Genomic DNA, 21,050 nt, shown 5'->3' with positions numbered 1-21,050 from the left:
AGGAAGGAAGGAAGGAAGGAAGGAAGGAAGGAAAAGAAAGAAAGAGACAGTCTTTGCCCTCAAGGAACTTACAATCTAATGGGGGAAAGACAGTACCTAGAAGGAAGCTGAAAAGTGGGGAGGTGCCAGACATTGAATCAGAGCCTGCTAATGGAAAGTGGAATTACCTAGAAAGTTCAGCTACCTGTTTTCTATAAAGCAAGCTTTGGGAGGAGTTTAACTGTTCCACCCTCCAATGGGGGGAAAGAAAAGCCTTTGAGACTCAAAAACCTGAGTCAGTCAGTGTGAAGATAAGATTTCAGGTTATCCGTTTATCCTAGGTGAGAATCTGAAAAGGCCTTAGCCTAAAAGGGCCTGGGTCTTGCATTGCATCCTGGGTCATCTCCAGTCATCCTGATGAATATCTGGCCACTGGACCCAGATGGCTCTGGAGGAGAGAGTGAGGCTGGTGACCTTGCACACCCTCCCTCCCTCAAATCAAAGTCAACTACAAGTCATGTCATCGTTTCCCTGTTATCATGGTCCTCTTTAACAAACACAACCACCTTATCTTAAGTGGGGCATGATCTCAATGGAGGCAGAACCATAGATGGAAAGTGTAGTATTAGAAGACCTGGGTCTAGTTCTCACCATGCCATCTGCAAGCTGTTGGGACCTTGGCTAGGTTCCATAGCCTCCCTGAGTCTCAGTTTCCTCATCTGGAGTAATCCCTATTCCATACCCTCTATCCTCATGCTACTGGGTTAGAGGGAAGATGAAACAAAACATGTATATGAAAGCCTTTATGAAACTGGAAAGGACCATATGACATTATCATTATTCCTTTGGCTTGAAGCTTTGTCCTCTGTTCATATGCAAACATCCCCATTGCAATGCAGGTGATACAGTGGATAAAGTGCTGGACCTGGCATCAGAAGACATGGATTCAAATCTAACCTCAGACACTTAGCTATATGACGCTGGATGAGTCACTTAAGTGACTCAGTTTCCTCATCTGTAAAGTAGGATTAATAATAGCACCTACATCCCCAGGATTGTTATGATGATAAATTGACAAGGTTTATGAAGCACTTTGCAAACCTTAAATTGCTATTTAAATATTAACCATATTATTCTTAATGATTAATAATAAAGACAATAATTTCTTATTTCCTTCTCCCTCTTCCAATCTTAGTCTGAATGTGTTTATCAGGTCCTTTCCTGAGGGGGAGGCGATTAGCTGGCTCAGGGGATGGAGCACTGATTGGGCCTGGACTCAGGAAGACCTGAGTTCAGAGCTGGCCTCAGACACTAGGAAATGGCAAATCTCTCCAGTATCTTTGCCAAGAAAACTCCATGGCCAGTATTGGCATCCTATGACCCACAGGTTCACAAAGAGTCAGACAGGACTAAATAACAACAATAACAGTTCTTATCTATATTGTGTTTCAAGATTTGCAATCCTTTGCCTACTTTATCTCATCTGATCTTCATCATAATTATGAGTTAATAAGAAGTATCTTGGAAAGGGTACAGAACTAGGCCAGTGTCAGGAGACTAAGATTCAGCATCGGTTTTCTTTATTAACTGAATGATGTCAGGCAGGTCACAACCTACCTGGGCTTCAATTTCTTCAGTTCTACAATAAGGACTTTAGGGAAAGCACTCTCTCAGGTGGTGCCTCTAGTTTTGAAAGTCCATGATTCTAAGAGAAAAGAGGGAAAGAAGGAGTTTTGGTGCCAGGGAAGAAAGCATAGAATGGTGGGTATCACTCAGGGATCTTGGAAGTGGAAATGGGCAACTGGAGGAACCAGAAAATAAACTTCATATTTTTACACAGGTCAACCTTGCTTTTAGGAAATGATACCTCTCCTTCTCTCAGTTTATTTCCTTTTATTTCTTTGTTTTGTTTTGTTTGTTTCGTGAGGAAGGTGAGGAGTTTGTGTAGCAAAATCAAAGGAATTTGGTCTTCAGTGAGCGCCAAATTATCCTTTACCATGCTCTATACTCACAGCCAAGACAGACTGGAACAATGAGAAAATGGAATCTGGCAGCCCTACTGCACTGTGCCTAATACATGTGGGAGTGGGTGGGAGAAAGAGAAAAAAAGGCTTTGTGTGGCTCCTTTGGTCAAGGTCAGACTGAGTTAAACTGGAGACTGTCTATCCCTATGGCTGTCTTTCATTCTTACTCTTCTTTCAATCAGTTTTGACCCAGGCCATCCCCAGTTGTCCTGATCTGTATCTTGCCACTGAACTCAGATGTCTCTGGAGGAGAAAGTGAGGCTGGTGACTTTGCAGAGCTAAATCTAATCCTCACCTAAATCTAATCATGTCATCACCTCCCTAAGGTCATGGTCTTCTTCCAGAACAAAGGACAAAGACAACCTGTTTTTGACCCTTAACTCCACAGATAGCATTATACAGTTATCCCTTCCACATCAAGGGGCTTATGGGCATGGTACCCCCCCACCCTTGCCCCTGAAAAACCCAAGTAAATGTTTTTGGCCCTCCCTTCATACCATGGAAAAAGTCTAAATTATTATGGTATTAAAAATAAAATATGTTGATATTATATAACACTATGCATATATTTTATGCATTTCTGAGTTTCTAAACGTTTTCTGTTTCATCCACTGGCCTTCACATATTATATGCAGCTTCCACAAAATTCCTGTTAAATTTCTTATGCCAATCCATGATTTATCAAAACCATACTAGGGAAAGTCATGATATGGAAGGGATAACTGTATAATTTTAAGGTTTGCAAAGCACTTTACATATATTATCTCATTTGACCCTCACAACAACCTTGTGAAGTAGGTGCTTTATTAACCCCATTTTTCAGATGGGGAAACTGAGGCAGGAAGCCCAGGGCCATGCAGCTACTAAGGGTGTGAGGCACGATTCCAAGTCCAGTCTATCCTGCCTCCAAATGTGGCGCTGATTATATCACACCACTTAGCTGCATCAATAATAAAGCATTTTGACTGTTCTGACTCTCCTATTAAAGGCAGCAGGGATCCCAGACCCAGACAGCCAGGCAGGATGGGTGCTTGAGTTTCCAGGGCAGTGAGATTTAGGTTGGTGGTAGCAAGAGAGAATGAAAGTGTGGGCAGAAACCCAGATGCAAAAGCTACTTCCTCCTTTTGGTCAGCCACCACCAGTGCTGCTGGCCTCTGTTGCTTATCCCTCTTTAACTCCTTTAAGCACTTTGGCGACTTCCTCTTTCTATTCTGGGTGTTTTCTGCATGCCCTCTTGACTTACTCTCTCTGCTTTGGCTTCTTACAAGCAAACTAGAGAAGTCAGGGTGAATCCTTGTCTAGTACTTGGCAGGAGAGGCTGCTCTGTGTCCATGGCACCCTGCCCCCCATTGATCAAGGGAGCCCCTCATTGTCCGCCCACCCCAGTACCCTTAGGTACCCAGAGGCAGCTCAGAGCCTTGCTCTCTCTCAGTTTCTCCAATGTGATCTCACAGCAGGAGCTGTGTGTGTGTGTGTGTGTGTGTTTTACCCAAAGTATCACTCACTCACTGAGTGCTGTGTCTGTATTTTCAGTTGTCTTTCCCCATGGGGGTTCATTTGCATTTTTCAATCAGGACCTTATTTTGCTTTTTTTTTTTTTCCTGCTGTGTTCCTAACTCTTTTAGATCCATCTGTCTTTTCTTTCTGCTTGCTTGTGTTGAAATCACATTCCAGTTTAGCATCCTTTGAATTTCACTCAAGGGCTGTTCTCTCCCTTTACCCATGTATCATCGGCACTTTCCACTTTTATTACCACTTTTAATATTAAACCAGCAGCGAGGTGGCAGATGGATAGAGCACCCGGCCTGAAGTCAGTTAAGACCTGAGCGTAAATCTGGCCTCAGATGCTCAGTAGCTGTGTGACCCTGGGCAAGTCACTTAATCCTATTTGCCTCTATTTCTCACTTGTAAAAATGAGCTGGAGAAGGAAATGGCAAAACATTTCAGAATCTTTGCCAGGCAAACCCCCTAAAGGAGTTATGAAGAGTTGGACAGACTGAAAATGACGGAACAACAACAAACATTTATTATTTGCTCTCTGCAAAGTACTAGCAGAGAATTTTGTTTTATTTTGTTTAGGGGGAGAGGGGATCTGTGATTTCAGTGGATAGAGCACTGGGCCTGGAGTCAGGAAGAGCTGAATTCTAATTCTATCTCAGATACTAACGGAGCGACTCTCCAAGTTGCTTAATCTGATTTACAGTTTCCTGAACTGTAAAATAGGGATGATAATAACACCTCCCTTCCAGGATTGTTGTAAGGATCAAATGGGTTAATATTTGTAAAAATCACTTAGCATAGAGCTGGTACATAATCAATGCTTGTTTCCTTTCTTCCTCTCAAAAAGGAAACTCCTACTAATACAGATTGGCAGCTGTTCAACAACTTACAGTCTTAGCTACTCTCAGGGCTCTAGAACTGAGAAGTTAAGTGACTTGTCCAGGATCACAGATAGACAGTATGTCAAAGGCAGGATCTGAACCCAAATCTTTTTGACTACAAGGTCAGTTCTATAAGCATCACTGTAGGCTGACTCTTCCTCAGAGACTCACAGTGTTTAAATACACATCTTGACTGAACTCACAATAGTTTAATGATCGATAGAGAAGCAGTGTGGCACAGTAAGCTAAGGGCAGAAAGAAAACCTCAAATTTTGCCTCCAATTTATACCATGTGTGTGATCATGGACATTTTCTGAGCATCAGTTTCCTTATCTGTAGAATGGAGATAATATCTGCAAGACCAGATTTACCTCATAAGGTTGTTGGGAGAATAGAATGCGATAAAGTATATAAAGTATTTAGGAATTGTAAAGTGCTATATAAATGTTTTATTATCACAACACAGACTTATAACTGGAGAACTCACTAGGACAATGAGTGGAAGCTTCCTGGAGTTTGTGGCTTTTGAAATGGACCGAAAATTATAATTTCAACAGATGGAGATGAGGATAGAAAATTTTTGGCAGAGGAGACAATGTAAACATGGCCCAAAGGTGGGACAGTGTGGGGAGTGTATGGCATATGTGGAGTAGCCACGTTTTACTTTAGTTGAACACAGAGTGGAATAGTGGGAAAGCTGATGGAGGGAATGTGTGGGTAATGAAATGTTGGGTGATAATAACAAAAACAGAAGGGAGAGGGGGACAGGTCAAGAGACTGCAGGCAGAGTATTCATGGAACTTGACAAATAGTTTTATAAGAGAGGGAAAAGTCAGAGATAATACCCCAATTTCAACTTTGTGAAGGAGTAGGGACCCCTCATCCTAAGACAAGAGGGAAGGAAGAAAGAATGGGTAAAGATACTCAAAAGTTTTAAGTTGCAGAGCAGTAGAATTGAGGAAGCTTACTTCAGATGACCTCAGTCTTCTAAATGAAAAAGGAGGCTAGATCATCTGATATGTGAGTAAGAGGTGAGGGATGTTACACATTTTAGAAGAGAGGAAGAGGTTTGAAACAGCTCCTGTGGGAAACGATATAGAGAATCGATGAGAGTTGAAAAGAAGGATTGTCCTGCAACTGTGAGGGTCCAGATGAAGTTACGCTCCATAAATTTATAGCAGGTGAAATCATCATGATTTCATAGCTCTCTCCAAGGATTCTGGGCAGTCAGGGAACAGGAACACAGCAATCTGTTGGTGGAGGTCACTCAGAGTTGAACATTAGCAGTCCAGTAACATGCAAGGCCAGAGGGGATTAAGGCTTACTCTGTGGGAGTAGGGGATAGAGTGGTTGTTAAACATGAAGAACTCAGAATATCTTCGACTTAACTCATTTCATTGAAGATGGTAATACCCAATTGCAGGGTAATATTGCATCTCATCAAAAAATGAAAATAGGCGCTCATAAGTATACAAACTTTGTTCTCTCAGCATATCAAACTTGGAGCATTCAGGCAGCACAAGCACCCCAAAACCATGCTGCCCCAAACCTGTATCACAGCCTCTTCTTCTCCCCTAGAACTCCAATGCGTTGGCCTACAACACCTGGCAGTTCTCCGCAGGGACACACCCTCTTGGCTCTTAGCCCCCAAGAGCATGGGATATAGATTTCTCTCGGCAATTCAAGGGTTTTTACCTATGTAAATGTGAATTGTTGTTTTTATCACCACTGTATTTGTGAAGGTGCAGAGTCTGACAGTAAACAAGCATTTATTAAATATCTACTACGGACCACGCACCGTGCTGAGCACTAGAGATAAAAAGAAAGATAAAAATTTGTCCCTGCTCTGAAGGAGCTCAAGTTATAATGCAACCAAAGCTATGTAAAAAACTGCAGGGTTGGTAAACCTGCAGGCTAGGGGTCACATGTGGCCTTCTAGGTCCTGGGGTGAGGCCTTCTGACTGAGTCCAAGTTTTACAGAACATATCCTTTTATTAATGGGGGATTTGTTCTGTGAAGTTTGGGTTCAATCAAAGGGCCGCACTTGAGGATCTAGAAGGCCACATGTGGCCTCTAGCCTGCAGGATCCCCACCCCTGAACTAGGTGTATATAAAAAGTACAGAATAGGAGAAAAGTAATCTGAAAGGAGTATGGTTCAAAAATGGCAGAACTAATAGGTAAAACAAAATAAAAATGCTATAGTTCAAAGGGCCAATAATTATTGCACACTAAGTTCTAGCTAATATTTTTGTAATTCTATTTTAAAATGTCTTTTCAAATTGATTAGGTTAAGCCTCCACTTACTCATTTTATTAGTTTTAGAGCCATAAATTTGTGTAACAACTATTTAGGTAACCATGGAAACATGCAAAACTAAGTAGACCATAGGATTTAGGACTACAGTGTAGTTAGCTACTTCAGGTTCTACACATTTTGTGAGTCAGAATCCTCTCCAAACCACAACTCACAAGCCCCCACCAAAGTATTTTGCTTTTTACTAGTCAGTCAGATGACATATTCAGTTCATTACAAAGACATTTCACAAAATAGTAATGTAAATAATAATAGGGTGTTCTTCCTTCCCAACCTCAATCTCAATCTTCAACAAATACGTATACACCCATTGTAAACTGCATAATTTTATAGAAATTAGGTGGAGGATATTTACAAAAAGGGATCACATAAGCAGCCTTACATGAAGAGTTACATGTGTGAATGTATAACCACATCATATTCATGGAAGGGCAACTCCTGTCTCTGATACAAAGCAGGAATGTTTTCTACTGCTCTCTGCCAGATCTGCACCCCTTCCCATGTTTTCTCCAACTGGTCATCAACTCAGGCTATTTTCAGGGTCACTTTAATGTTCTATACAACATTTACTCTGGATGCTGTGATTACAACTTTTTCAACAGTAATGATAATAATAGGATTGATATGGTACTTTAAGATTTGCAAAGGGTTTTACAAATAGTTTTTCATTTGATATAAATAAAACTAGAATAACTATTGTTATCATTTTACAGATGGAGAAACTGAGACAGACAGAGGTTAAATACTTTGTCCAGGGTCACACAGCTAGTCAGTCTGAGTCAGGATTTGATCTCAGGTCTTCCTGACTCCAAGCCCAGTAGTTTCACCCATTACTTCACTTCACTAGGTGCCACAGCCTAGCCACCTCTAATATCCATTAGAGGATTTGTGGTTATGAACCCCTATCCCCCTACCTTTGGATTGCAATTTTCACTCAAATGTTTTAGTTTGCTTTCTAGTTTTAATAACAACAGAAGACTGGCCATCATTTAATCCCTCATTTAATGAGAGATCTTTTGATATTTCAGAATTTGTAGTAGCTAAGGGTAATCATTACTAACATCACTTATGATGATTAATTATGATTAGTTTATTATGATTGTCCAGAATTGGAAGTATAGATTCATTAGTGTTTGTTTATCAAGTTCCTTTGAGCTGACAAAGCACTTCTTTCTCTGATGTTGGCAGAGTAAGTATTGCTATTATTTTACAGATGAGGGTACTGAGGCTGAGACAGGTTAAGAGTCATATCCATCCAGAACCATGTAGTCAGTAAGTCTAAGAGGCAAGATGGGACTCAAGTCCAGATCTTTTGACTAGAAGTCCCATATTTGTTACCCTACATCATATCAAATGGGCATTGATCTTGGGGTGTATTGTTTTGTGCTTTGGGTATTCCTATCCTTAGCCTGTTTAGGGGACCCCAGTTGGGGTAATAGCCTGAAAACTGGATTTGGAGTAAGAAGAGGTGAGTTCTAATACTGGCTGTCCCTCTTACTCCCTTTGTGGCTTTGGGCAAGTTGTTTTTAGAAAAAGGTCAGGTCGGATGACTTCTACAATCCCAACATGGCACTATGAGGACCTTGGAAAATCACTTAACTCCCCTGGGCCATTTTCTCACCTATAAAATGATGGTTTTAGACTAGATGGTCTTAGGTCCTGGTCCAATTCCATATCTGGGATGTTGTATATGATCTTGTGATTTGTCTTTTCTCCTTTTAAAAAATGAGGACAAGGGAAATAAAAGCTGCTAAATTGTGCTTTTCTGCAGTTAATTTGGATTTTATTTCATACAGTTGCAGAATTTACTATGCTTCCTGTTATTCCCCATTTCCCTAAACTCTAATGTCCTTGAGAGGCTGAATCTGACCTGCCTTCTTCACAGACTGGATACAGAAGGGGCTTCTCTTCCTTTGGCTACTTGGCCACAGTCTCAAGAGGGCACCCAGACCTCTGGTTGAACCCCACTGGAGAGCTGAGCACTTCTTCTGTGCTCCTCTCTCTGGATCCCATTAGTGAGGAAAAGAACTTAGTGTGGCTCAGGGAAGGATTAGGTCTGGAGTTATTTAGGGGGTGGATCTCTTACAAATTCCAGAGGAGAAAGAAGTTGCTGCACCCTTAAAGCCTCCTGCTGCAAGGTCATAATGGAGCCAGACAAATTCTGCCATCTCTTTTCTTGCTCCTGTGTATCAGGGCATCAATGCTCTAGCTGAGGCAGCAGAGTGAGGGCCCAGGAGCACCCCTGCTGGGTGAGGGCGAGGGGAACCAGGTCAGTCCAGCTGGGGCAGCAGCTGTGTATCAATAGCTATGGGGTTCCTGCTGCATACAGGGGCTGGCACCTGGGAGCTGCTGCCCACGTGGGTTGCTCCACAGCAGTCACTCAGCCAAATCGAAGTTTGAAATGCAAAATGTGCATTTCAAAAACATGGCGAGAATTTGCAGAGGTCCCTAAAGGACTGAGGTCTCTGTAAGACAATGAATGAATTACAAATAGATTTAAATATACAATTTTCATCAGTGACAGTTATAATGTTCCCATCTCATCCATGTGATTAAGAGGAAAATCTGACTTCCCTTTCTATGAGCTTACTCATACTTCCCATGGTAAAGGTGCCCAGATCAGCAGTAATCTCTATGAGTGAGATATACTATGAGGCAATTAGCATGGCAGGCCTGGTCTCTTCAACAAAGGTCATGCATTGGAGGCATGGGTAATCTCAAGATTTTCATGAGGGAAATGCTGATCTTGAGCCCAAGGGAACAGAAAGCTGGAGCAACCCATTATCTGACCCAGACAGGATCTATGGGGGATGGGATGTGAGTCAGAGCTACCTTCTTGCCTCTTGTCTCTACAAATGGCAACTCATATCATGGTAAGGAGGACGGGAAAAGAAGAAGGGGAGAGAGGAAAGACTGGGAGTGGGAGGGGAAAGATGGGGAGAAAGGAAGGGGAAGGAAGGGGATAAAGTTAGAGCTAAGAATGTAGAAGAAGAAGGGAAAATTGAGGGGTAGGAGAGTGGGAGAGGAAAGAGGAGGGAGAGGAAATGGGGAGCGCTATTACTTGCTGTACTATGGATTTCTGTACTGGTATTGATATTGAGGCTAATATGAGAAGGATGGACTTTGCAACACTAAAAGGTTGGTGTCTAGTTGATAAATGTTCATATATTTTTTTTGTGTTTAAACAGAACTAGTCTGCTGGCCTTGCTATGAGATCCTTAGGGATGATAAGTTCATAGGTTATAGTTTGTCTGCTGGCCTAGAAACCCTATGTAAGCACTGGGGGCTGAGGGTAGAGGGGCTAGGAGGGGGAATGGAGGACAAGAGAAGAGGGGGTGGTAGTCAATGAGGCCTTTAACAATGAGTGACACAATGAACTAGCCTCATTTTAGTAACCACTATTCCTCAGAATCAAACTCACCAAGCATTTATTACATTCCAATTCTGTGCAGGACACTGTTCCAAGCAGTGCAGTTACAAAGATGGAAAAGAAACCCATCCCTGACACCATTTCCTGAAAATAGTTGCTGTCCAAACTTTGGTCCATTCTCTTTAATTATCCTCAGTTACCAGAGGCACAGAGATTAAAACTGGGAGAGCCTCTGAGCTTATCTAGGCCCTCATTTTGCATATAGGAAAACTGAGGTAAAGTAGATTTGCCCACTAGCTAAGAAGAGGGACAAATGGCTTGCCCAAATTTTTTAAAATATGGTAATTAGCTAGACAAGATTTAAATCCAGGCCCTCTGCTCTCTGTTGTCCCAAGAGCAGAAGTGGTACAGAGGATAGAATGCTGGGCCTAGAGTCAGAAAACCTGAGTTCAAATCCAGCCTTAGACACTTGTCAGCTGTGTGACCTGGACAAATTACTTTGGCATAAAACAGGAGCTTAATAAATGCTTGTTCTCCACCCCCAGACCCCAGCCCTCTCCCTAGAACAGCTGGTCTCCCTTCTGGGATGAGCCACCTGGCCAGCCTCCACAGGAGCCTGTATTTTGCCTCATTTGAATCTTTCACATCATCTGCTTATCTCTGATCTGAAAAGGGACACCTCAAACCTGGGTTGCCTGTCTTACGTCCTCTTTCTCTGCCTTATCTCCCTGCCGGTGAACCATCCCACTCGTGATCCCACATTTGCACTGATCCTCCGCTCTCTCTGTCATTAACTGCCCACTTGGGGCCTAGTTTGGCCACATTGTGGTCCTGGCTCTGGCTCTGGCTCAAAGGATGGACCCTCCCTTCCAAGCCTCCAAGGGACAGGAGAGGCTCAAAGAGGTGTCCCACTAAGATCAGTGTTCATTGGACCTCACTGAACAGACTGAGGGCAGTCTTGGGTAAAGTTCTAATCAGATTCCTACAAAGACTCTGAACCCAAAACATTCCTCCTGGGCTTCCATCTCTCTGTAGATTGGGATGGGGGTGCTGAATCTGTGATTTCTTCTCCTCTGTGGGAAGACACCTTCATCATTGCACAGTAGCAATTGTTGTACAGTTTATACCTTAGAGAGCTAGCTCTACCTGTGCACACTGGAAGGTTGGTGACTTGTCTAGAATCATTCAGCCAGGACATGTCATAAGAGGAACTTGAACTCAAGTCTCCCTGGCTTCTTTGCTGTTGTTGTTGAGTTGTTTCAGTCATGTCTGACTCTTCGTGACTCCAACTGGGGTTTTCTTGGCAAAACTACTAGAGTAGTTCGCCCTTTCCTTCTCCAGCTCATTTGGCAGATGAGGAAACTGAGGGTGAAGTGACTTGGCCAGGGTCACACAACTAGTAAGCATCTGAGGCTGGATTTGAACTCAGAAAAATGAGTCTTCCTGACTCCAAGCCCAGTATTCTAAATCCACTGCACCATGTAGCTGTCCTGGAGCCAGATTGGAAAGCATTTTAAATACCAACAGAGTCTGTTTTGTCTAAAATGTTTCTGTTTATTATGTTATTTGTTTTGTATTTATCTGTATTTTATAGAGGTACTAGGAGCCACTGAAGATTTTTTTTTAGTGGGAATATAAAGTGGTTAGATCTATGCTTTAGGAATAGCAATTTGGCAGCTATATGGAAGAGAGACTGGGAAGAGGGGAGAAATTGGATTACAAAGGAGATAAATTATGGGCTGATAGTAAAAGCCCTATGTAAAAACCCACATGTGAGATGTGACAAGGGCCTGAACTATAAAGTATTGGCCTCCAAGTGGCAAGAAGGGAACATATATGAAGGATGCTAAACAGGTAGAATTGACAAGACTTGGTAACTGATTAAACATGGGGTGAGAGAGAATGAGGATTCCAAGGTTCAGAAGCATTAATACAACATATACCATTGTGGTCACAAAACACCTGTGCTGGGACAGGTATGTACATTGTTATTAATGCTTAAAGTACATATATGAATTTACAAAGATATTCTATTTCTGTTATGTCTGGGACTTAAACATATGATTCAAGTAATAAGGGAATGATTCTCAGTGAAATTAGTCTCAGTTTCCTAATCTATAAAATTAAGGAGTTGAACTAGATGGCCACTGAGTTCCCTTTCTCCTCTAAATCTGATTATGATATGATTAATCACTAAATTAATAACATATAATTAACACCTCTATTAATATTAATAGCTTATAATTAATAACTAATAAATTAATCACTAAATCATCAACATAGCCTTGACTGAACGTAAATTACCCTTCTTATCCTACTGATTGGAAGATGTCACAGTACCCTGGAAAGAATGCTGTTTGTAGATTCAGCTCCTCTGACTCAAGCATTGAGATCTTTTATCTTTTATTCTTCCCAACAGGTTACAGCAAACCTGACCTATAACTGTGAAAACCTAGAACTTGAAGAGATTCCTGAAAGTCTTCCAGCCACAACAAAATTTCTTGAGTTCAGTTTTAACTTTCTCCCTGACCTCCGAAACTCAACCTTCAGCAGGCTCAGAGACTTGGTCTACTTAGATTTAACCAGGTAAATACATGATTTCCCTGGGTGACTGCAGTGTTTTCATAGAGCAATTATATGCCTTGAGAGGCAGCATAGAGAAGAAGCTAAACAGTTGGTAAGGGAGTCAGTAAGGTCTGTGTTCCAATCCTTTCTCTTGCAAACACTAGCTGTGTGACTTTGGGCCAGTCACTCTCTGTGCCCTAGGCAGCTATTGCTATTGTTCAGTCATTTAGGTCATATCTGCCTCTTTGTGACCCCCTTTGGGGTTTTCTTGGCAAAATTTCTGGAGTGGTTTGTCATTTCCTTTTGCAGGTCACTTTACAGATAATGAAACTGTAGTTAACAGGGTTAAGTGACGACACAGCTAATAAGTGTCTAGTTTGAACTCAGGAAGATGGGTCTTCCTGGCTCCAGTTCTGGCACTCTATCTACTGTGCCACCTAGCTACCTAGACAACTTTTAAAGGTTATCAAATGATTGACTGATATTCATCAACTGAAAGGGTGCTTAGACCAACCAGTTCCCCATACTCATGAAATCACAGGTGTAGGGGGAAAAATTCCTATGCCCTATATCTGGTACCCACAGATGAGGATTCCTTAGGAGGTGTGGGCAGGTAAAAAACACTTCATGTCCCTCAGCAGGTTCCAACATTCTAGGTGCTGTAGTGGGTTGACTGTTAGACCTAGAATCAGCAAGGCTTGAGTTCAAATTTTGCCTCAGGTGCTTACTAGATGTAAGTCACTGGGCCTACCCTTTCTCAGTCTCAGTTTTCCACATCTGTACAGATAATGAAAGCAGCTGCCTCAAAGGATTGTTGTGAGATTCAAACAAGATATAAATAGATAGACAGATAGACAGATGGATACACACATACATGTATACATATATGTATACACACATGCTCACATACTTACATACACATAGTATTTTGCAACCTTAAAGCATTATATAAATGCAAGATATTTTATTATTAGCTAGATGAATTATGTTATATAGAACAAAAGACCTTAATGCTTGAGTCAGAGGACCCAAATACTCTGAATCTACAGTCAGTGTTATTTCCAGGGTACCATGACATCTTCCAATCAGTAGCCTTTGTACCTTGATGAAAGCTATTGGAAAGACCAGAGGTAGAAAGTAAAATATTTGAAACAGAGGGGAAAGGAAGAGATGTCACAAAAATGGTGATAATTGTCTATGATCACCTCAGGTCCAGCAGAGGTGTCAAACTCTCAACCTATTCCAGATTATGGCATGAATGATATGAAAAAGTAATTGGGAAATGTTTAACAAAATAAGTAAAAATGCAATACAACCTAGATAATGTTAACTTGTGGTTTTCTAAGACTATATGCAGCCAGCAATGATCCATTTCTATTTCATTTTGACACTGCTACTTTAAATCACCATTTGGTGGCTCCCATTCCTCCTGGTCCCACTAAATGCTGTCCTGACCCATGACAGAACTCTTGCTCCTAGGACCCTGTACAAGGAAAAGTTTAGGCCTCCAGAAGAAAGGGGGGTGCCTCTCCCTACCCCTACCTAATTCCTAGGGTCAATTCCCATGGGTTTTTATAATTTTAAAGTAGTGTTCACATTAACTAATTTAATCACAGGATCATAGGTTTAGACCTAGATGGGACCTTAGAAGCCATGTAGTGCAATCCTCTCATTTAAAAAAAAATAAAAATAGGGCGGCTAGGTGGCGCAGTGAGTAAAAGCGCCAGCCCTGGAGCCAGGAGGACCCGAGTTTGGTTCCAGCCTCAGACACTTAATACCCATGCAAAAAAAATAGCCGTGTAACCTTGGGCAAGTTACTTAACCCCAATTGCCCTCCAAAAGGCAAATAATAATCATCATCATAAAATAAAAATAACAGAAATGCACATGTGTATGCTGGTATGCTTACATCTGACAGGAATGGAAGACTTCCTTCTGCAACATCATCCCTAAGAAACCAGCCTTCTGCTGAAATACTCAAAAAGTCTCGTCTCTTTTTGAAAAAAATTTAATCTTACATAAAAAGAAATCTTTTATTTTTATATCACCTTTATGGACATATGTACATGTGTCTACACAGTTACACTTACACACACACACACACACACACACACACACACACACACACTTTCCTTCCCCTTCTCCTGTCTATCTCTTATAACAAAGATTTTAAAAGGAGGAAAAAAGCAGTCTTACAAAACTAATTAACACATCAATCACATCTGATAGGATATGCCATATTTTATACCCATAGTTCCCCAACTCTGCAATGAAAGGATAGAGGTACATTTTTTTTTCAGCTTTTCTTCAGGGTTAAGCTTGGTCATTATAATTACATGTCATTTAGTTTTGCCAAGTTCATCATTTGACATTTAAGGAAACTGAAGCCGGGAGAGATGAAATGAACTGCCTATGGCTGCATGAACAAGTGACTGAACCAAGATCTGAATGCAGGTTCCAAGATTATAAATCCAACACTCTTTTTGACTATGCTACATTGCTTTCACAATATTTCCTAAAGGGCAGGAGAGCGTCTTCTCCTCCCAGTTTGGTTTTTTTTTTTTAATTAAAAGGGATATCTCTTGGCTCACTTCTTTAAGAGACCTATTCACTGAATGGGCATTACCTCACTCAAAGTGAAAACCTGAAAAGGCCTTAACCTAAAAGGGCCAGGTTATCCCATTGCATCCTGGGTCATCTCCAGTTGTCACTGGACCCAGAAGGCTCTGGAGAAGAAAGTGACACTAGTGACCTTGCACAGCCCTCTCTCACTTAAATCAAAGTTAACTGAAAGTCATGTCATCATCTCCCTGATGTCATGGTCCTCTTCGGAAATGAAGGACAAACACGATCTGTGAGTAGTGCGAGCTACCTGAATGGGGACCCAGTCAGCTGGGTAACTCAGCTTGTCCTCTCCCTCTCCTTTTCCCTCTTCATCTCCTTCTCCTCTCCAAAGGAAGGTAAATTTTGATGACTGGAAGCTGCCCAGTTAACATGAGGTTTACTGGCTAGATTCCTTCCTTCCTGTTTTTTTTTTCTTTCTCTATTTCTCTTCCTTCCTTCCTTCTTCCCTCTTTTCCTTCTTCCCTCTTTTCCTTCCTCCCTCCCTCCCTTCCTCCCTCCCTCTCTCCCTTCCTTCCTTCCTTCCTCCCTCCCTCCCTCCTTTCCTTCCTTCCTTCCTTCCTTCCTTCCTTCCTTCCTTCCTTCCTTCCTTCCTTCCTTCCTTCCTTCCTTCCTTCCTTCCTTCCTTCCTTTCTTCCTTCTTAAAAGCCAAACCTTAAACCCATTTCACTCGGGAGCTCATAGGTCACTGTCCAAGCACCCTTAATGGCTATATTTGGGGCCCTCCTGGCTCAGAGTGAATGTCAATAGTAACTGTTTCTCTTTTGACCAGCAACCCCAAGGGTTGTCCCCCAAGTTTGATTTTTTTTTTAATGAAAGGGAACATCCCTTGGCTCTCTTCTTTAAGAGGCCTATTCACTGAGTGGGCTCTACATCACTCAAATTGAGAACGTGAAAAGGCCTTAACCTAAAAGGACCAGGATTTCCCACTGCATCCTGGGCCATCTCCAGTCATCCTGATGAATACCTTGTCACTGGACCCAGATGGCTCTGGAGGAGAAAGTGAGGCTGATGACCTTGTACAGCCCTCCCTCAAATCAAAGTCAACTGCAAGCCATGTTATCATTTTCCTGATGCCATGGTCCTCTTCAAAAATGAAGGACAAACACAACTTATTATTATCCTTGTTTTTATAGATAGGAAAACTGGGACCCAAAGAAATGAAGCAACTTGCCCCAAATCACTAAGTAAATGCTGTTCAGATTCATGTTAGAATCCAGGACTTCTGACTCTTAGTCTAGTCAGAAGTGTCAAATATATGGCAGCAACTCAAGTACAGCCCAGTTCTATTAAAATGCAATTGGGAAATATTTTTTAAAATAAATTAAAATGCAATAGAACACAGACAATGTTAATATGTGATTTTCTAAGTCAACATGCAGGGATTCTTACATGTGGATTAGTGGCCCGTATTTCTATTTGAGTTTGAAATCACTGGTCTAGGTCTCTTTTTGGGGCATTTTCTCCACCTGAAATCAGGCTCCCTTATGGACCTTTCCTACAGGAAGAAAATGGCAAAAAAACAAAACCCACTCTCTGGGATTACTCTTGAAATTTGCTTTAAATTTCCTATACTTTCTTCCTAAATCCATGGAATTTACATGGACAATATTCGCAACACCTCATGTTTATACGTCCCTTTGTGATTTACAGATTTCCTATACTTTCTTCCTAAATCTATGGAATTTACATGGACAATATTACCAACACCTCATGTTTATCTGTCCCTTTGTGATTTACAAGTTATTTGACATAAGAGTAGGACACTTTGTCCTCACAACAGCCCTATGAAGCAAGTAGAAAGTTCCATTCTGTAGATGAAGAAATTAGGGATCAGAGAGGTTAAGTGATTTGTCCAATTTTACACAACTGGAAGCTCCAGAAGCCAGAGTAAACCTGAGCATGTCTTGATAGCAAAGTCTGGTGTTCTTTGCTGGTTCTAGGATGGCCCCATTCTGACCAGGAGTTTAAATAGTAGGTCTCACTTTCATCTTCATCATCAAAGATTCCGTTAAGCACTGACTAATGCATCACAAGGAGTGAGGCAGTGGGGTGTGGAGGGAGGAAGCTGGCAATAATGAAAAACTTTGGTTGGACTTTGATTGGAGCCAAAGGACCCGGGTTTAGACTCTGCCTTATGAGACTTTGAGCAAGTAAATCATTTCCCCTCCGGGAGTCTCAGTTCCCTTCTCTATAAAAAGAGGGTATTGGGCAAGATGATTTCCAAGGTCCCTTCTAGCTCTGACATTATATAATGGGACACATGGGAGACACCAGCACAGGACCACCAAGCATGGCATACCCACGTCAAAGAAGGTGCTGTGCTCTAGGAGGATAGCAAGATTGCAGTAACTCTTAAGAAACACGAGATGCACAAATTTGGAGTCATTTTCATTCCAAATGCTACAGATGAGCTATTCGTGCCCAACCTATGGTGGAGCCTTCAGAACTCACATTGGTCTGATCAGCCACAGTCGGACTCACTGCACCTTCACCCTAGCATAGTGATGTCATTCTTCGAGTAAGAAGGACAACACTCAATCAACCAACCAACATACTATAAAGAGAATTATGTAGATTTGGCTCTGAGAGCTGCAGAAAATTCCGACTGTGTCTTGGTGCTAAATGACCAGTGTTTGAAGGCCCTCTGTAGCTCCCCAGAGAAGTACAGAAAACACAAGTATTTAGCTTGTTGATGTCGATCCTCCCCAAACCAGGAAATGAAGCCCCTAGTGCATCCTTAGCAAGCTCCCGAATTTGTTTCTTCATTATACTTTCCTCGGAATGCCCACCATAGTAACAAACTAGGCTCTAAAATTAGGCCTTCTGTGGTATATTATCTGATCTGGATGTTCTCAGGTAATTTTCTTTCCATTTTTTCAATTTCCTTCAATTTTCTTTCATTCTATAAAATGGGGATAATAATAGCACCTATCTCACAAGGTTGTCATCAAGGTCAAATGAAATAATTTAGATAAAGCTCTTTGTAAACCTTAAAATTCAACAAGAATGCTAGCAATTATTATTGTTGTTGTTATTACTAATTGCTATGTAAAACTGAATTGTCTGTGAAAGAATGGTAACATGAGACTTAGTTTGCTAGCTTGTTTCTTTCCACGGCCCTCCCATTATGACAGATAACATGTTTATTGCACACTCAAAGATTACATGGTAAATTGGAAAGGAACAGACATATAGGAGAGTATATATCAAGACCTTATTCTGAAATGCAAAGTCAGGATAAAAAAAGGTTGACATAATCCCTGTTTGGCTCACAAACTAATTAATAAAAGTATTACTATTGTTATTTCCTAGTTAAATTATACATGAATGTACACATATGTGGATGGAAGTATGTTTATATGTACACATATGTCCACACATTTTCACATGTATATTTATTTTCATATATCTACTTTTCATTTTAATTATTGGCTCAAAAAGAGATTTTATTCATTTCATTTTAAAACACTTTAAGATTCATTAAAATACCTTTTTAAGAGCTTTTTAAATCAACTTTAAAAAAAAATCTCTTGGTTAGGTCCTGACTGATTTGCAGAAAAATGGTCTAGCAGCCCATTTGTAAACAGTTTGATAAATGAATCAATGCATGTTTCAAGTAATTAAGCTCTTTCAAAGTGCTTATCTGCAAATTATCTTTTTACAAAGTACTTTTCAAGTTAACATTACTTTCTGGTTAGGTGCTGTTCTCTTTGTAGATGGTCTAGGCTATCTGTAAGCAGGCCAATAAGTGCCTTCAGAGAAGTTCCACATGCTGAACCTTTTCCTTCAGCAAGGAAGTGTTTATCTGCCAAAAGGGCCAATAGACCCTGGTAAAAATGGAGGGAACTACTCTTGGCCATTCAGATTGCAGGTAGCAGTTGTTTTACTTCCAAATAAACAGGAGAAATCAAATATTTTCTCTGTTGTCTTTCTCTGGATTTCTAACTCACCGCTATTGAAGCTTTTTCACTGCGTTTCATTGCTTTGTTTAATCTGTATAGATAATGGAAATGGTAACTGTGATAATCAACAAACATTTATTAAGTACCTACTAAGTGCTGGGGATACAAAGAAAGGCTGTAATGCAGCTTACAATCCAATGGGTGAGATAATACGGGAACAACTATGTACAGACCAGTTGCATACAGCATAAATTGGAAATATTCAACAGAGGAAAGACACTAGAATAAAGAGGGGTTAGAAAGGCTTCCTATAAAAGGTGGAATTTTAGCTGGGGCTTTGTGGAAGCCAGGGAAGCCAGGAGGCAGAGAAAAGGAGGAATAGCATTCTGGGCATGGAGCACAGCCAGAGTTAGGAGGTGGCAGTGTCTGGAGAAGCAGCACAAGCAAAATAATGAAATCTAAACGAAGATAACTACTTTGGCATTTTAATTAAAATATCACCACACTTGGAAAAAGAGCTATTAGTAATGCAAATATAAAAGAGCTATAAAACTAATAACACTTTCTGGATAGGTTAATATTTCCTTTTTTTTAATGGCAGTTGGTATTCCTCTACTTTGGGGTAGAACTGACCCATACATCCCCAGATAGGTCTCTGTAGAAAGGCTATATGGCCTAGTCACTGACCATTCTTTGACTCACTTCTTAAAGAGGTCTATTCACTGAATGAGACTTACCTCACTCAAAGTAAGAACCTGAAAAGGCCTTAGCCTAAAACAGCCAGGGTCTCCCATTGCATCCTGGGCCATCTCCAGTCGTCCTGATGAGTATCAGGCCACTGGACCCAGAAGGCTCTGGAGGAGAAAGTGAGGCTGGTGACCTTGCACAGCCCTCCTTCTCTCAAATCCGAGTCAACTGAAAGTCATGTCATCATCCTCCTGATGTCATGGTCCTCTTCAAGAATGAAGGACAAATACAACCATGTGACTTAGTAGAAAGAATGCTGAAAGTGAAGAGAAGTCAAATCCTACTTCTAACACTTATAGCTGTGTGACCATAGGTAAATCCTTTACCTTCTCTAAGCTTCAGTGCTCTCATCTGTAAAATGGGAGTAATGATAATATCACTAGCACTTAGCTCACAGCGATGTTGTGCAAATGCCAATAAAGTTATTTTCTAACTTTAAAGGCCATATAAATTCCAGTTATTATCTACCCCAAAAGGCTCATTTCCACTCATCTGTACCTGGTTATTCCCCTTTGGGCTCACAGACCTTCCTTCTTATTCTAGACCTAGTAGACCACTCACTTTTGGGGATTGTCTCCCTGGTTCATTGAGTTTTAAGTTTGCTTTTAAGCATTGCTCTAAGTGTAAAAGCATCACCAAATGACTTGATGCCCCAGCAGCCTCCAAGCAGCAGACATAAGTCTCGATGAATCCTCTGCCAAGTTTCTTTTTTGTCTGTATAGCTATGGAGTTTTCTATTTTCTGGACAGCAAACAAAAACCCTTCAGCAATTACAGGCTGCAGAAGGGGAGGGCATTTGAAAAGAATTCCCACTAGGAATAGCACCTATGTGGGGAACAATAGTGGGGTAGATGGGTTTCATTATGTTCCTAAGGGACCAGCTGAGTCTGGGAGGCAACATGATAGAGTGGAAATGTTGAACTTGGAGTCACAGGGCCTGGGTTTGTATCCCATCTCTGCCACTTCTCTGTGTGACATTGGGCAAGCTGTTTCATGTCTCTGGGCCTCAGTTTCCTCATTTATAAAATAAGAAGCATGGACTAAATAACCTCTAAGGGACCTCTGAGGTCTGTGGTCCTATGGGCTGTGCCTCTGCATCTATCTATCTATCTATCTATCTATCTATCTATCTATCTATCTATC

General features: G+C 41.2%; 1 protein-coding gene across 1 annotated transcript in view; it reads left to right on the top strand.

The window, feature by feature from the left end:
* Window positions 1-21,050, top strand: part of CD180 (CD180 molecule) — a 42,080-nt gene that overhangs the window by 12,970 nt on the left and 8,060 nt on the right. The window contains exon 2 of the mRNA XM_069096443.1: window positions 12,488-12,654. Within this exon, the coding sequence (XP_068952544.1) occupies window positions 12,488-12,654 (167 nt within the window). The remainder of the gene's footprint in view (window positions 1-12,487; window positions 12,655-21,050) is intronic.

Source organism: Petaurus breviceps, unplaced genomic scaffold (genome assembly GCF_028583685.1).
Source record: "Petaurus breviceps papuanus isolate PSGF00001 unplaced genomic scaffold, PetGlider_PUasm1.0 229, whole genome shotgun sequence".
In the NCBI taxonomy this organism is placed as follows: domain Eukaryota; kingdom Metazoa; phylum Chordata; class Mammalia; order Diprotodontia; family Petauridae; genus Petaurus; species Petaurus breviceps.
Note: the sequence above shows the minus strand (reverse complement) of the source record. Positions and strands in the feature narration are given on the sequence as shown.